Raw genomic sequence first — 16,623 nt, forward strand, 5'->3', positions numbered from 1 at the left:
CATTATACCTATCTACATATTGACATATGCATACCTGAGCCAAACATGGAGGCACACATAAAGACACACTCAACCATATGTACAGACTTGAATGCACATTTAAACATGTTTGTTTAAGCAGATACATATACTTACATATATGTGTGCACATGTGTGTTCACACACACAGACAGATGTGCACATTACGTGTGCACAATATGCTCATTTATGTGCACGCATGTGAAGTCATATACACATATGCTCACATGTGCCCACTGACACATACATGTATTCGCGCATATGCAAAGATGCATGCAATAACACACGGGTGCTGAAATGCTCAGAAGCATCACATGCACACACACACATGAATTGTAACATGTCCCAACATACGTACTCACAAACACCCATACACATATGCAAACATGTACCCGCACAGGAAGGGTTGTGAACCCAGCTGGGAGGTGGAGCCGAGACAGCTGGCCCTCATTTGGCAGTGGAGGCCAACGACGCGTGAAGAGGAGTGGGTTGGGGGGTGGACAGGAAGCAGAGGTCGGAAAGGCTGGCCCAGGGCTGGGCTGGGGGAGAGGATGCCCTCAGGGATGGGGGCCTCACCCTCTTGCCACACGCCCTTCTGATTAGTTTGACACCAGCAGGTGAGGCCTTTGCAGGGTGGTGGGGCAGGAAAGTGACCCTTGACCTCTGGCTCCCTGTCCCATCTGGGCCTGCCCTGCTGCTGGCCTTGCCAGGCGGTGGAGGCTGTGTCCAGGCCTTCGTTTTCCAGCCTTTGGTGTGAGGGTCCACGGTACCTGCCTCAAGGCAAGGCACAAAGGGGATAGCAGCTGGGATGTGTGCATGAGACCACTGCAGAGTTTGGAGTGGAGGAGAGAGCTGCAAACACAGCTTTCCCATGCCCTGTGGCAGAAGGGGCAGGGTCTCCCACTGAGCTGTCCAGCACGGTGGCCACCAGCAGCACATGGCTACCGAGCACTTGAACGGTGGCTAGTGCAACTGGGAAACAGAATTTCAAATGTCGATTTCACTTGAACTAATTTAAAGTCAAAAACCAATCTTCAATTGGGTTATTTAGTGGTTGGAAAACTTACAATTTGGAACACTTTGGGTGTGTAAGTCTATTTTCTCAATTGCAAACTATATGAAATTTAAATATAGATCAAGTATTTCTGTTGAAAACTCAGTGTCCAAATTAAAATGGGCTGTAAGTGTAAAATACACACAGGATGTCAAAGACATAGTATGAAGAAGAGAATGTAAAATATCTCAATAATTATATATGAATTGCATTTTGAAATGATAATCTTTCAGATGTACTGGGTTAAATAAAATGTTAGTAAAAATAATTCCATTGTTTCTTCTCCTTGATTTTTTTTTTTTTTTTTTTTTTTGAGACAGAGTCTTGCTCTGTCACACAGGCTGGAGTACAGTGGCGTGATCTCGGCTCACTGCAACCTCCGCTTCCCGGGTTCAAGTGATTCTTGTGCCTCACCTACTTGAGTAGCTGAGATTACAGGTGCGTGCCACCATGCCTGGCTAATTTTTCTATTTTTAGTAGAGACAGAGTTTCACCATGTTAACCAGGCTGGTCTTGAACTCCTGGGCTCAAGTGATTCATTTGCCTCAGTCTTCCAAAGTGCTGGGATTACAGGCATGAGCCACCATGCCTGGCCTGTTTCTTCTTATGTTTTAAAATGTGGCCACTAGAAATGTTAAGTGATATTTGTGTTGTGTATTATATTTCTGTTGGAGTCACAGTATGGAAGCAGGGGCTTAGCCAGGAGATGTCCTGGGTTTTGCCCAATTCAGTGTCATTTTAGGTGAACTGTTCTGTCTTGCTGGACTTCAATTTTTCCATGTGTAAAACGGACATTCCCCACCCTGACACCACCTTGTAGCTCTCCACAAACAAGCAGGAGGCCCTGGGGGTAGGATAAGGAATGGGGACGGGGGATGCCCAGGGCACCAGGCACTCACTCTGGCCGTACTGGCCATACTGATAGCTGGCCACGGGGTCCACGCTGTAGCCGGTGGTGCTGTAGGTGGGTGGGCAGTAGGCCTGGGAGGTGGGCAGGCTGTCTCCTGGCTTGATGGAGTCGGCCCGCTGGCTGCAGCTGGCTGAGATGGAGGTGGCTGAGTCCAGGCCGCCATGCAGCGGGGAGATGGAGAAGTCAGCCTGTGGCTGCGGGGGCACCGCGCTGGGGTTGCCCAAGATGCTCATCACCTGTGGGGAAAAGGCCATTAGTGCCAGGCTCACTGGACAGACCCCAGAGACACGAGCACACTGGGCACAATGCCAGGCTGGCCCTGGAACGCTCTTTGCCAGAGTTGTTCCCTTGAAGTCTCTGTAGCTTCGAGGTCCTCAGTTTACCTGATTTGCATGCCCTCACGCATGGGATGGCTTCTGGTCTTCGGTGTTTCTCTTGAAGGAGGGTCCTGACCCAGGGATCCTCCTTCCACTGAGAACTCAGCAGGGCCTTACTCGCCTCTCTAGCTCCAGGGTCTGGCTCTAAGGGTCACTCTGGGCCTGTCTACTGAATGAATAAATGCATGAATGAATGCATGAATGAACGAACTGGCTAATGAGGCCTCTCCCATCAGTCAGGGAGTTCTCCAAGCTCAGAGAACTGTGCCTCCCCCATCAGACTGGGATGACCCCGTCTTCTAACACAAACATTACAGCAGGACTCTTGATCTGTCTGGCGTCACTGTGTGTGGCTTGCTCTGCCTGCCACTCCTCTGGACTCTGAAGTTCCTGCCCCTTCGACACTGAAGCCCACGGCCAATGCTTTCAAAGAGCCTCTCAGGCCCCTTCCTTTGATTCTACCAGCTCCTAAGGTCTGTGACCATCCCTTCCTTCCCTGCCTGGCTGGGTTCCACAAATAGGAACTCACTGTCAGCGTTGGCAACACAGACTACCAGGGGAGGCTTGTCTCTAGAAACTCAGCTTAGGGGACCTGGATGGAGGTCCAGGTGTTCACTTACTGGGATGTTCACTTATTTACTCCACAAACAGACGTGGATGGTGGCTCTGGTCCCAGGCTGAGAGCTGAAGGCTCTGAGACTTCAGTGGAGAAAGAGCCATGGTCCCTGCCCTCGGTCGGGGGAGAGGAGGAGGAAGGGTCTGGGTCGGGTGAGAGAAGCTACTAACAAAGATAATAGAGACATGGAGTAGTGATACAGGCATCTTATCTATCAAAGGACACAGAGGAGGGCATCCAGTCATCCCTGGCAGTCTGGGAAATCTAGGGGAGGTGGAACCTGCTGTCCAGCTCTCCAGGAAAGAAGGCGGGGAAAAGCAGTGCTTTCCTGGAGTGGGACTGGGAGTGGTGCAGCAGGAGCTCCTGGAGAGTGAGAGGGCACAGTGTCCCAGTCAGTCCAGAGGAGGGCAGGGGAGAGAGTAGGAGGGAGAGGCAGGCCCTCGTGAACCTAACCTGCAGGGCCCAGGCCCCTGATGACCTCCTGGTGATGCCGCCCTTTATGGGAGGAAGACCCTGAGTATGAGGTGGAGATGGCTTTGCTGATAATCTGCCCAGCACCGAGACGGAGAACCACGTGGCAATCCCTGCTGGGCACACAGTTGAGTTCCCTGACTCCCCCTACAGGGTAAGAAAGCAGGCTGTGGGCATTCAAGCAGTGATCGTTTTGCCGACTAGACACCTTCTGAAGATTTTTACCTTTGCCTTTATTATTGGCTTGTGCCACAGGCATTGAGGCCTGGCCACAGTCGAGGGCATTGATGGATTCTTCGGGCCAGGGACAGACACCGAGCTCCTCTGTTTACCAGCTGTGTAACCTCAGGAATATCCCTGAGCAGTTAACTCATTTGACTCTCCCGACCCAAAAGCCCACAGAGATGTGTGGGGCAAAGCTAGGATGCCCATTTCCCAGATGAAAAAACTGAGGCCTGCAAAGGGGTTGTGGCTTCCCCAGATCTCACAGCAGGCCCAGGGCTCAGTTCGCCTGACCCTGGCTCACCTGCAAAATGTCAAGTTCAACTCTCAAGAATGAATGAGGTTGAGGCATCTGCTCACTTTAGAGGGTCTCACTCCAAGGACCAGCAGTAGTTTGTTTCCTGGGCAGCTAATGTGGGGTGAGTGGGGTGGGGTCCCTTGCTCTGGGGGAAGCTTAGGTCCTCTGGAATGTCTTGAGCAGAGCCTCTGCCTGGTTCTTTCCCCCATGCCCTCAGCCCTGGGGGTCTGCCCTCCTCCACATTTTCCCTCTGTCACTGTCACCCCACAGCCAGAGCTCAGAGCTCAGACCAGCTGGGACTGTCAACTGGCTAGTCTTAATCTCCACACAGCTGGGGAGATTTGGGTGGGATATAGGGGTGTGTCAACCTCATCAAGATGGCAAAGACACACTGGAATGGGTTTGCAAGAAGGAGAGAGAAAGTCTGCCTGGGAGGTAGGAGGCTGGGCTGGGCAGTGTCTGGAGTCCTTTGGACACTAGCACTACTTTAGGGAGCTGAGGTCTCCCTAGCTCGCTCTGTGTTGAATGTGCTTCTGAGGTCTTTGTCGTGGTCGGGTCAACAGTAGAGTGCTGGGGTAGTGGTATGTAAGGGTGTCTGACACTGTGGGACTGTGTTTGTTGCTTTCTCTCTGTCAAGATGGGATCTCTTTAGTTTGAAGAATGTGCTAGGGGCTTGGAGAGGAGAGCAAGGTCCCAGGGCAAACTCAGGAATCTAACTCTGCCCTGGGGTTCTTAGTCTAGACCTTTTCCCACCCATCTCCTTTCTGACCCAACACAAACACGGACCCTGCTCCCTGCTCAAAGGAGGCCTGGACTCCAAGAATAGACTTAGAGGCTCAGAAAAAACACACAGGCTCCAGATCCCTTCTTTCAGAAGGACAGTTGACGGGGGCTGGGAGACTCCTGGGAGGGTTTGTCAGCTCCGGTGAGACTGCAGTTTGATCCTTCCTTCCTACCCATCCCCAAGATGCCAAGCCTGGACGGGATGATGGGAGGGAAGGAGTCCGGGGATGGTTAGGAAGAGGATGAGGATGCTTTGAGACAGGCTGAGAGCTATGTGTAGACCCACTACTCATCCTCTAAGACAGAGACCTACACAGAACTGCTGCCCAATCTGACAATATCACTCAAGAATTATCAATGGCTCCCCATTATCTCTCAGCAAAAGCTCCTAGTGACCAGACCTCTAGCTGTCTGTCCCAACTCCTTTCACCCCTTTCTACCTTGCAGTTTACATCCCAGCTATCCCAAACAATGTGTTATTTCTTGAAGATATCCTTCATTCATTCATGTATTCATCCAACAAGCATTTCATAGGGTGCTACTATGTGCCAGTCTGGAGCTAGGGCTGGACTATGAGCTCTTTGAGAGCAGGATGGAACTGCGTTTTGTCCGTCTCTGTAGCCCCAGTGCCTACGTGGTGCTTGCTACGTATTCTGAGCTCAGAAAACCTCTGCTGAATTCATGCGCATTCCTTTAACAAACATTTACTGAGCACCTATTATATGCCAGACACTAAGCCAGGCACTGGGGACACAGCCATGAAAAATGCCAATCCCATGTCCTCCTGGAGCTGTCGGCCTAAGGAACGAAGCTGACAATAAACAAGTGAACAACTAATATAATTTCTGATACTGATAAATGCTACGGAGGAAAAATAAGGGGCTATGTGGGGCAGTCAGGCAAGACCTCCCCAAAGATGGGATATCCAGCAAGACCAGAAAGAACAGCCCTGAGAAGACGAGGCAGGGGAGCTTTCCAGGCAGAGAAGTCAGCAAGTGCAAAGGCCCTGAGGTCCCTGGGGCTGAGGGGGCTGAACCACAAGATACACCCAGCAGGTTTAGGAAATAGCAAGAAGGTGAAGGTGGAGAGTGAAAATTCCAGGAGCCGCAAGAGCTTGGGCAGTCCTTTCTCAGAAGGGGCTTGGGTGGTGCCCGGTGGCTCAGGAGGCCTTGGACCCTGGGCCGTGAACTGACAACTCAGAAACAGCTTGGGTCCAGGGAGCTTTTCCCGTAATGGGATTTACTCAATGGGATTTGCCCTGGAACATCAAATCAAATCCACATCTGGGGAAGGTGTGAATGGAGGATGTGCTGCCACTGCTCACTCTCTCCCAGAGCCCCTGGGGGTCTGTGGATCAAAGGGCTTCCATTTCATCCAACCCCCTGTCTCCAGGCAGGGCAGCATCTAAGCTAATGGGACAGGACCCAACTGGAGAGCGGCGGGAGGGGAAAACACTCACTGATGAAGACCACAAGGCCTGAGTCGTATATTGGCCAGTTCATGGACTCTTCAAGCAGATGGGGTATCATTACTCCCATTATGCAGATGGGGAAATTGAGACACGGGGAAGCAAAAGGGCTCACCCACAACCACAGAGCTGGTAAGTGGCAGAGCTGGGATTTGCACCCAGGTCTCCTGGGTCCCTAGCTGCGCTCTTTCCCTGCCACCAGCTGTGCTGGAGAGCACACAGGGAGAGGTTTGGCAGCCTCACTGCACAGAGCCCTACGGGCCTAAATGACCCTCGCTGGCCTCTGGCTTCCCGGGGACCTTTAGGGCTCCCTCTTGGCCTGCAGAAGCAGGAAGCATTGGCCCACAGTTAGGAACCCAGCTGAGGTCCGGAGCCTGCAAACTTTTCAACTTGAGGAAGTTCAGGTCTGATGCAGTAATCCACCCCCCTCAAGAATGCTAAGGCCTCTCCCCGGGTGGGTTTTACTTTTTTCCTGGTGACCTTGCTTTCACTAATGTATTACTTCTTGGTACGTTACCGTTACTAACTCAAAATCAATACCGACCTCCACATCTGTAAGGTTTTATCTGAAGGCAAATCTCAGGGCTGTCCGTCAGGCTGACAGACAGCCGTCCCTTCCTCTCCTTTCCTCCTCCATTTCCCCCCACCCGCCACGGCCCCTACCCCGCCCCCAACCCCTTCCTCTCTCTCTGCTCCAAATCAGTCCCAGCCTCGACCAGACTAAATCAATAAGAGGCCAGCCTCACCCTCCCTTCCGCCCGCTGGGGAGAGGCTTGCTGGTTTGGGGGTGGGCGCCCCCCTTCCACAGCCTCTGCTCACCGCCCCCTCCCCTGGGATGTGCCGGCGCGCTCCCCTACTTTAAAAGAAGGGGATGGGAAAAATGTAATTAATTCCCTCCGTTCCTGAGCTGGCCCCGAGGGCCTGGGACTGAGGAGGCTGAGCTGCGAGATCTGCACCCTCTGTGATAACCGAACGTGGCTTTGGGAGTGTGGCTGCAATTAGAAGGGGCGATCGCCATCATTGGGGCTCCGTGGCAGGGTTTGTGGTGGGTGGGTGGGGGCCGCAGCAGGGTGCAGAGGGAGAGGGAGGCACAGGGCCTAGAGACCGAAAGTCAGGATAGGGGTGGGGGTCAGGAATCAGGTCAAGGCTGCAGGAACGATCGGCAGGTCACAGAGCCCCACCTCTGCACTGCCTAAGAGGGACCCTGAGGCTCTAAGAGGGACAACAGTTTCCCCGAGGGCACTGGGCCTGGGCCAGTCAGTGCTCAGAAGGGCTTTCCTGTAGCATGGGGGCCAGAATATCTGCCCTGACTAACTGCGACTCTGAGCAATTTCTTTAACCTTCTGTGCCTCGGTTTTCTCATCTATAAAATGGGTATGATGATAATTGTAGCTACCTAGAGAGTTATTGTAAGGATTAAGTGAGTAAATGTACACTGGATGTGCCATACCTGGTGTATTGTTAGTTCCCAGTAAATATCAGCTGTCCCCCTCCCCTTCCTTTTTCACCTCCCTGACACCTCTTCTGCCTGGATTAGAAGGGAAGAGGCAGGTGGCTCAGGGACCTTGCCTGAGATGGAAATGAGCACTTGGAAGCAGACTCTGGGAACACTTGTCAGTCAGGGGCTGTGCAGTTTTTCATCTTTTTCTCCCATGGGGGCCAACACCCAGTGGGTGCTTTCTGAATGAAGCATTGCGCTGCCCTCTTAGAACTGTTCTGTCCCCACGCAGAAGCTGGGGCCTGCACACTGGAAAGGGAGCAGGAGTGTGCGGCTTTGACAAGTTGCACCCCACTCTGGCCTGAGTGTGCTCCCCATAGAAAGAAGGAACTATCAAAGTACAAATCCTTGGAGTCTCCCAGTCTCAGCCAAGCAAGGCCTGGAATCCACACAACTCCACAACACACACACTGCACAGGGCAGCCCACACCACACTCTGCAGGACACACAACTGAATCCACGACGATGCGTCCATTGAAAACGTCTCTGGTCCCGATCGCCAAACAGCCTTTCATCAGAACCCCAGTTAACCGGCAGGATAGTTTTTCCCATTTGCATGCCCACTTTCTTAAACTCATCCAATACACTTACACACGCACACACTTGCATGTAAATACACCCAAATATGCACATGAAACTGGGGAGGCAACTTGGAGTTTGCTGCTTGTTCACAGATGGGGAAACTGAGGCTCAAAGAGGGGGAGTGACTTGGCACCCCAGGGATTACTGCCACTCCCTCCTGCCCCCTGTCTTGGGTGTGGTTCCAAAAGGATCTGCTGGCCTGACACACAGAGCACTTTTATCTCCAAGCCTCAGGTCCACCTCCAGCCCTGGCTCACCGTTTTGACTTCCACAAGAGGTGAGAAGAGGAGATATTTTCAGAGCCCTCTGTTCCCATTGTCAGAACACAGCTTGCCAGGAATAGAATGCTTTGTTTGTCTGAATTGCATGAAAGTGTCCCTATGGACCAAGAACTGTTGCCAGGCTGGGAGATGACCTGTGGCAGCCCAGCTTACAACTTGCCTTGGTTCCTAAGGGTCTGGGGCCTGGAATCCACCTCTGCCTTCAGGCAGACCCTGTGAGAGCAGGCTGAGGACTCGGCAAGAGGGATGGGCCTCTCCCCTGGGTCTGTCTGCTCCATCACTGGTTCTCCATCTTGACTGTCCACTGGAATCACTTGGGGGTCTGGGGGTCAGGAGTTTGTTTTTGTTTTTTTGTTTGTTTGTTTGTTTTGAGACGGAGTTTTGCTCTTGTTGCCCAGGCTGGAGTGCAATGGCGTGATCTTGGCTCATCGCAACCTCTGCCTCCCAGGTTCAAGCTATTCTCCTGGCTCAGCCTCCTGAGTAGCTGGGATTACAGGCATGCACCACCAAGCCCAGCTAATTTTTTTTTTTTTTTTTTAGTAGAGATGGGGTTTCTCCATGTTGGTCAGGCTGGTCTCGAACTCCCAACCTCAGGTGATCTGGCTGCCTTGGCCTCCCAAAGTGCTGGGACTACAGGCGTGAGCCACTGCGCCCGGTCAGGTCAGGAGTTTTTAAAGCTCCCGGGTGATTTGATTCTAATGAGCAGCCAAGTTTGAGAGCCACTAGTCTCAAGACATCACTGTGAATTGCTACACACATGTAATACCATGACACATCCATATTCATACAGGTGAAGATATGGGATGCACGCAAAACACACCCAGACACCCATACAGGAAGACACACACATTACAGATGCACCAACACACACCCAGACACCCATGCAGGAAGACACACACATTACAGATGTGCCAACACAAACACACAGAGAATGACATCCATGAAAACCCGCAGGCACCCATCCCTCTGGCCACAGATCCACCGGCCTCCCCGACGCACACACACAGAGGTACACAGACCTTCACGCACCCACACACTGCCACCCCACAACTCCACCTGCGTCAGCTCACTCACGCAAACCTGTGCGCCCTTCACCCTCCTCCAGCCCCCAGGAGACACCCAGACACACGCATGCCCCTACCGGCAGCTGCCTGTTCCCAGCCCCACACTGGGATTAGTGCAAGCCAGAAATTACCCACCCAGGCAGCTGCCCACCCTCGCCCCGTTCCTCTCAATTCTCCACTAAGAGGTCTGGACCCTCCCCCTCCTTCCCCCCTGTGGACAGCGGTAATAGGCTTCGGGTGCTGACTTGGAGCTTCCAAACAAGATTTCCTGCAGGTTTCCCTGTCCCCCACCTCAGTTTCCATCTCTGCTTATGGCCTCCACACCCCACCCCCTCCACTACCAGCATCCCACACCGCAGCCCTGTATCTGCCGTGTGGGCAAGAAGGTTCCCTTCCCTCCCCTGACCCAGCCCCCTGACTCCTGGTCCCCTCTCATTTGTCACCCTCGAAGACTTCCATGAACGCTTTTCTAAGCCTGGCTGATGGCAGTCTCTTGCACAAGCACAGCACTTTACAGTTTGTGAAGTATTTCCCTTTAAGCCTCATAATGACTCTAGGAAGCACTGTTACCCCATTTTTCAGATGAGAAAACTGAGGCTTAGCAGCTCACCCAGAATCACCTGGGGGATGAGTGGCAGGATTGGGGCAAGGACCCTTGACTCTTGACTTCTGGTCTGATGCTAGAAAGTGTCTCGACTTTTGGTCTGACGCTAGAAGGTGATCGCCTTGTGCCTGGCTGAGGCCTTCATTTACCATAGGTGGCTCAGGGTCATTTATTAACTGAGTGTTAACTCAGTGTGTGTGTGTGTGTGTGTGTGTGTGAGAGAGAGAGAGAGAGAGGAGGGAGAGTATGTGCATGTGTGAATAGTGTGCATGTGTGAGTACTACGTGTTCATGCATGCTTGTGCACATGGAAGTACTGTGTGTGTGTGTTGTATGTATGCTTCTAAGTCCTTGTGTGATGTGTGAGCATTGTGTCTATGTATGTGCCTGTGTGTTATATGTGCATGGGAGTATTGTACATGCATGTGTAGAATTTTTGTGTGCATGTGCAAGTATTTGTGTATGTGTGAATTTTGTATGTGTGCTTGTGTGAGTATTGAGTGCATGAGCATTGTGTGTACGTAAGTATTGCATGTGCACGCAGTAGCTACTACTGTGTGTGCATGTGTGAGTGTTGTCTGCGTGTGTGTGTGCATGTGAGCATTGCACATGTATGGGGCACAGATCCTGTGTGCCCCAACCCAGAGTACAGGCTGAAGCTTGGGGACCTTGGAAGCTCAGAGGATACGTGGTGAACACGGGGCATTGACTGCCATCTCTGACCAGGGTGGGGGCTACCCACCCACAACCCTGTTGGGTCTCTCCTCCTCCCATGTGCGGTTTGATACACAGACTTGGAAAGACTCATGAGGCCGGCTGTGTCTGAGTGAAGAGGAAAGCAGAGGGGGTAATTTGTGAAACTGCAGCAGAAGACATCCAGCTGAGACTTTGGTAAGAACCTACTGGTGTGTGAGGGAGAGATCCTGGGAGGTGCAGCCAAAAGAGGCTGTGAGGTCCCTGTGTTCGAGCCTTATCCCATGGAAACTTTCAGTCCCACTAAGGCCCAACCCTCTGCCTGGGAACAGACTGAGCCTCACCCTGTTTGTTGTTGTCTTGTGGCCATGATGTACCTGGATTTGGCCAGGAGCTGCCTGGGGACAGACTTGGCATCTTATTCCCAGTGCCTGGGACACAGAAGGCACCCAACAAACATTTGCTAAGTGAGGAAATTCATGAATGAAGAAATGAGTTTCTCTTTTTATCCCGAGCACAGGATCTAGCACAGAATTGGTTGGAGGAAAAGAATAAATTGAAGGATCATATGGCAAACATCCTCCAACTCAATGGGTTTCTAAGCGCCCCCTCCCCATCCCAGGGGTCCTTGGAGGCTTTTAGTTAGGGACTGTCTAGAGGTGAGGTGGGGGTGGAGGGAGGAACAGAATGGCTTTCCACTCATTGTCCAAGAAGTCAAAGACACACACACACACACAAACACACGCACGCGCACACACACACACACACACTCTTCCAATGTCTGTTTTACAAGATGTCAATCTCCAAATTTCTGGAAACATCTAGAAATATCTGGAAACACCAGATGGAGGCTTGCCCCTCATCCCAGGGCAGATCCTTGGGTCGGCCTGAGTCTGAAGGTGCCCACGCCAGGATGGGTCTGAGGGCTCAGGGCCCCTGGCGGGTGCTGGTGCTAACAGGGCGTAGTGAGATTCAGAAACCATCTCTGATGGCTCGATAAATGGCGGACGAGGGATTAGAGTGACTCTGCTAGGAGCGGCGAGGCTCGGGGGGAAGGGGCCGATCGCTGGAAAAGATATGACTATTTAAAGATAATGATTGCATAAATTTAATTAGCACACTTTCACGCGGCAAATGGCCGTTTTGTAATTAATGTATCTGGCCTTACTAAGCATGAAAGATCCCATCTCCTCCCCCTCCCTTCCCTGCTGCCCCTCCTCTGCGGCCCTAATGAAAGACAGAGAGCAAGTGACAGAAACAGTTTGTCAGTGGCTCCAGGTGTCAGGGGCCTAATTGGCCGAGCTGAAGGGAGGAGGGGCAGGCGGGAGGAAGGAGAGGGGAGGGAGGAGGGCCTCCTTGACTCTGGTCCCCCGCCCAGGTTGGAAAAGGAGGAGGTCTGGACTCTCAGGCCCCCCTGGTGTGGCGGAGTCGGCGTGGTGGGGGGGGGGGTGCGGGGGGGGGGCATCTCTACCTCGGTAATTGGTGGAGAGGAGGATGCAGATTGGCTGTGGCAGGGACTGAGCGGTGGCAGGGAGGCCTTGTTGGTACCTGGGCAGACAAGCTGGCACATATCACAATGTGTTAAGGACTCATGGCCATGACAGCTCAGGCCCGGCTCGCCCCCTCCCAGGAACAAAATCCCTTCAGTGGAATGAATGAACAAATAAGCCTCAGTTTCCCCATTTGTAAAATGGCCCCTGGTTACAGAGAAGCTCACATGGGAAAAGGATCATAGCCTTAAGCACCTACTATGCGTCCATCACCTACTATGTGCAGGCGGACCGCCAGCCCCTCTTCCCCACAGCAGGTCGAAGACGTACATTTTCACCTCTCTGAAATGAGGATGCATATTGCCCTCGTCACTGCCTTGCTGTGGCTACGTGGCTGTGTAGCTGTGTGGAAAGCTTTTGTTCCCATCTTCTGATAAGATCAAGGGAGGGCCAGCATCAGATGTCTTAGATTCAATGAAATATGAAATATAATGAAAAATGGCTGCTCTGTTTTCAAGATCAGGAAACGGAGGCTCTAGAAAGCTAAATAATTTGCCCCAGTCTCCACAATTAGTAAGCACTGGGGGTTGGATTTGAACTCAAAAGTTGTAAATAGAAAGTCGATTCTGTTTCTAGCATCCACCCAGGGGCCTTGCTGCAGCCCCAGTTTCTGCCCCCATAGTACCGTCCTCTGCAGGATGACTAAGGTGTTTGACTGGCTTCATAGGACAGTCTGTTAGTTAGGTGGGTGCACCTGTCAATTGCAGTGCTGTCCCTCAAAGTTATGGATTGGTTTCTTGGGTGACCTGGTAATGGAGCAGACAGACAGGGTTTGAGCTACCATGGCCGCAGCGTGCCTTGGCCGTGCTGGGGCTCTGCTGATGGTGGCTGTGTACATCTCACTTCTCTGGCCATGACCCTCCACTGCCTTCACCAGCTGCCTCTGCAGCCTGCTGCCAGCCTTAGCCACTGGCCTGTGCCCCAGCGAGCTTGGCCCTGCCCAGTTTTCTCTGTGGAAGACGGAGCAGGGAGGCCTTGAGCCAGCCTCGGCTGGTGGAGTGGGGCCCAGCCAGCCCTCTCCCAGACCAAATTCAATTTCGAAGCTTAATGAGTTTGCAGAGGAGCCGGGTGAGCCCGCTGACACCACTCCTTGCCGGCTGGGTGGTTCCCGGCCGGCCCACCGAGCACGCAGCGGCCTGAGCCGGGAGAACCCTGGGCCCCATTGAGAGTGGTGGGGGCACTGAGCGAGTGAAAAATGTCAGAGCAAATTGCTCTTGACAGCGTTAATATCTGCACCTCATAGCAATAATTACATGTAAATAAATAGCAAAATCACACTCAGCTGGAGGCAGTTTGGGGCGGACAGACGCTGCTAAGGACCAGCTGGGGACCAGAATGCTCTGCTCCACTCTTTTCTTTCCTTCTTAGAGTCTCTGCTCCCTCTCTCCCCCTCAACCAGGCTCTTGCTGCAACACAGAGCAAGGACCTCAAGATCCTGACTATGCATATTAAAAATGGAAAGGAAAAAGAAAGCATTTGGGTCCCCCCGCTATGGGTGCAATGAAACCTCCCAGCCTTTCTCTCTTCTCTCCCTGTGCATCTTATTACACCTCCAGGTCTCTGCAGAGAGATGTCTCTGAAATCCACATCTCTGCCCTGACCTTTGTCCTGGACACGTTTGTGGCTATCTCCTGGTCTTGACCTACAAAGAGCTAGCTCTGACCCAGGTCCTCTTCTTGCATTCCCTGTTTCTGTCTACGATGCCTCACCTTCTTGGTCACTCAGACTTCAGACATCCCAATCATCTTTGATTCCCCTCTCAGTGCCCATATTCAGTTGTCCTTCATGTGCCATGGAAAGTCACAAGCTAAACATGGCGCAACTTCCTGGAGAGGAGTCAACTTGACATGATGCCAACTTATTCCATTATTATGACCCAACATATATGGCTCCATATATGGCAAAGAATGCATCTCAAAAAGAATACATTAAACTCTATATTACACTCCACCGTCAGGGCCTCAGGGGGAACATACTCAACTATTATCCCGGGTGTTTGAAGAGAAGTTTGAGAAGCCCTGTGAGCACCAGATGGCCATTCCTTAGAGAGCATCAAGGCTAAGGAAGCAGCTGGAAGCATTCTAGGGTTTCCAACCAGATTCACCTCTTGTTGCCACATTTGGGGACCCATTAATTTGTTGTCTTGGTTTTGTCCAACTGGACTATGAAGTCTGCAAGAGCAGAAACGATGTCTTATTGGTGCCTGAATTTACAGTTCTTAGCAAAAGGCCCTTGGAGGGGTTTGAGGGATGAAGAAAGGAGACAAATAAAGGAGGTGAAGGGTAGGAAGGAAAGGAAAGGTGGATGAAGACAGAAGATGGAGAGGAAAAAGCTGCAGCCCAAGGAGGTGACACAACTCAAAATGAGCCCCGGTATACCTATTTACCCAGGTCTGATTTGGAGTTTCACTCTCCCCTCCCCAGATGGACCCAGGAGCTCTTTCTCCAGAGATCCAGCCTCCCTCCTGCTCCCTGCTGGTACTGTAGAAAGTTCCCACGAGTTAGGGCTTCCGGGGCCCTGGGAGAAGGAACAGAGACAGCCCTTCCAGCTACATCGACGCCCTGCCGCCTCACCCACACAGGGCAGGGAACGCAGGCTCCATTCTTTACAAAACAAATATCTTCTCCGGAGCAGCCCCCTCGTCCCACACCTTCTTGTTTAGCTCAAAGACTAATCCACTTATCGAGGATAAAGCGCCTGTGAATCCCCATTTGATAAAGGCAGCTACGAAATTAGCAAAAACGTGCCCACGGCATCGACGTACTGAACAAACAAGAGGCTGGGGACAGTGGCGGAGTGATGTTGTCTCGTTTCAGTCCCCGGGGCCCTAAGAGATGCGGGAGGAGATAGTAGCTTTTTCGCTGGCGATGCAGGCTGGGAAGGCAATGCCGTGGGTTATATGGGGAAGGGGTTGGGCAAATGGAGTCCCCGCCTTATCCTATACTGCATGCACCCCAACTCCAACCTGGGCCCCCCGCTCTGATTACGACCCCACTCCATGATCCTGGTGCTGACCACACTTCCAAGGTCAGCCATCCATAATCCTAAGCTAGTATTTCTGTAATGCTGTCTCCATGTCAGGTAGCATTCTAAGCATTTCAGTGAGTTAACCCATTTACTCCTCACAACAGCCCTGGGAAGCAGGTCTAACTCTGTATCATCCACATTTGAGCAAATGGAGGCACAGAGAGGTCAAGTCACTTGCCCAAGATCACACAGCTGGTAACCATTGCCACCAACTTAGATAATACTCTCCAGTTTAACACGACCGATTATACCTCCAACCTTGATCCCCGTCTCTGACAGCAGTCCCCCAAACCATGCAACGCCCCTAATTATGACTCTCCTTTGAAGTAACCATGGTCTGCTTCTCTGCCACTCTACACAGGGCCTTCAAGTTGCTGAAGCCCGTGTGTTTCCAGACATGGTCCAACAACTGCCAGCTTCTCCTCCCCGCATCACTGACGGAGGAGAAATGGTTCTTTTTATCCCCACATCCACCACCACTAGCGGCTCTGGTATCAAGACTGTGTGGGGCTCCCCAGAGGCCCCCAGCAGCCTCTCTGCTTTGCCCCAGGGAGCTCCGGGCTCTCTGCTGGCACGGCCTCCTGAGCACAGCAGCAGGACTATTGCCACCTTCAGAGAGCCAGGGAAACTGAGGCTTAAAGGGAAACTCAGCCACGGCCATGTGGCTCATCTGAGAGTGTCTTTGAGGAGGGGTCTTCTCTCTGCTCCTGGTGGCTGGAGGGGGTCCAGGGAGAGGGAGGAACCAGGAAGGGATTTTGGAAGCTCAGTCCCTGCGTTGCCCACCCACCTCCACCTCTGGCTTGGGGAGGAGGGGCTGGTCCCAGGCCTTGGGGGTGGGGACATTAATCACAGGGTAGCACCTGTCAGGGTGGCAACTGGAACTAAAGGAAAACACTCGGCAAAAGGGCAGGACTTCTCACCCTGGGCTCTGAGGGCTCTGGGACCCACCACCGCCGCACTGGGAGGCCAGGGCATCTGCGGTTCAGGCCTGGGCAGCCCCCTGTGCATGGGAAAAGGTCCTCGCCACGGACACCTGGACTGGGAGTGGGAGAAGAGGCTGGAGGGAGTTTGGAGAGAAGCTGGCTCTGGCAGGTCACTAGGCTGGGAG

The 16,623-nt window shown here is 52.5% G+C and overlaps 1 protein-coding gene across 6 annotated transcripts in view; it reads right to left on the minus strand.

Annotated features, from left to right (window-relative positions):
* Positions 1-16,623, minus strand: part of PAX7 (paired box 7) — a 117,577-nt gene that overhangs the window by 10,887 nt on the left and 90,067 nt on the right. For 4 of the 6 annotated variants that reach the window (XM_054495005.1, XM_063670161.1, XM_063670159.1 and 1 more), the window contains exon 8: positions 1,972-2,218. In XM_054495005.1, the coding sequence (XP_054350980.1) occupies positions 1,972-2,218 (247 nt within the window). Of the gene's footprint in view, positions 1-1,810; positions 2,219-16,623 lie in introns of those variants that run through there. The other 2 variants (XM_054494996.2, XM_054494991.2) reach the window with 1 other exon arrangement.

The sequence above is a fragment of the Pongo pygmaeus genome, chromosome 1, assembly GCF_028885625.2.
Source record: "Pongo pygmaeus isolate AG05252 chromosome 1, NHGRI_mPonPyg2-v2.0_pri, whole genome shotgun sequence".
NCBI lineage: Eukaryota > Metazoa > Chordata > Mammalia > Primates > Hominidae > Pongo > Pongo pygmaeus.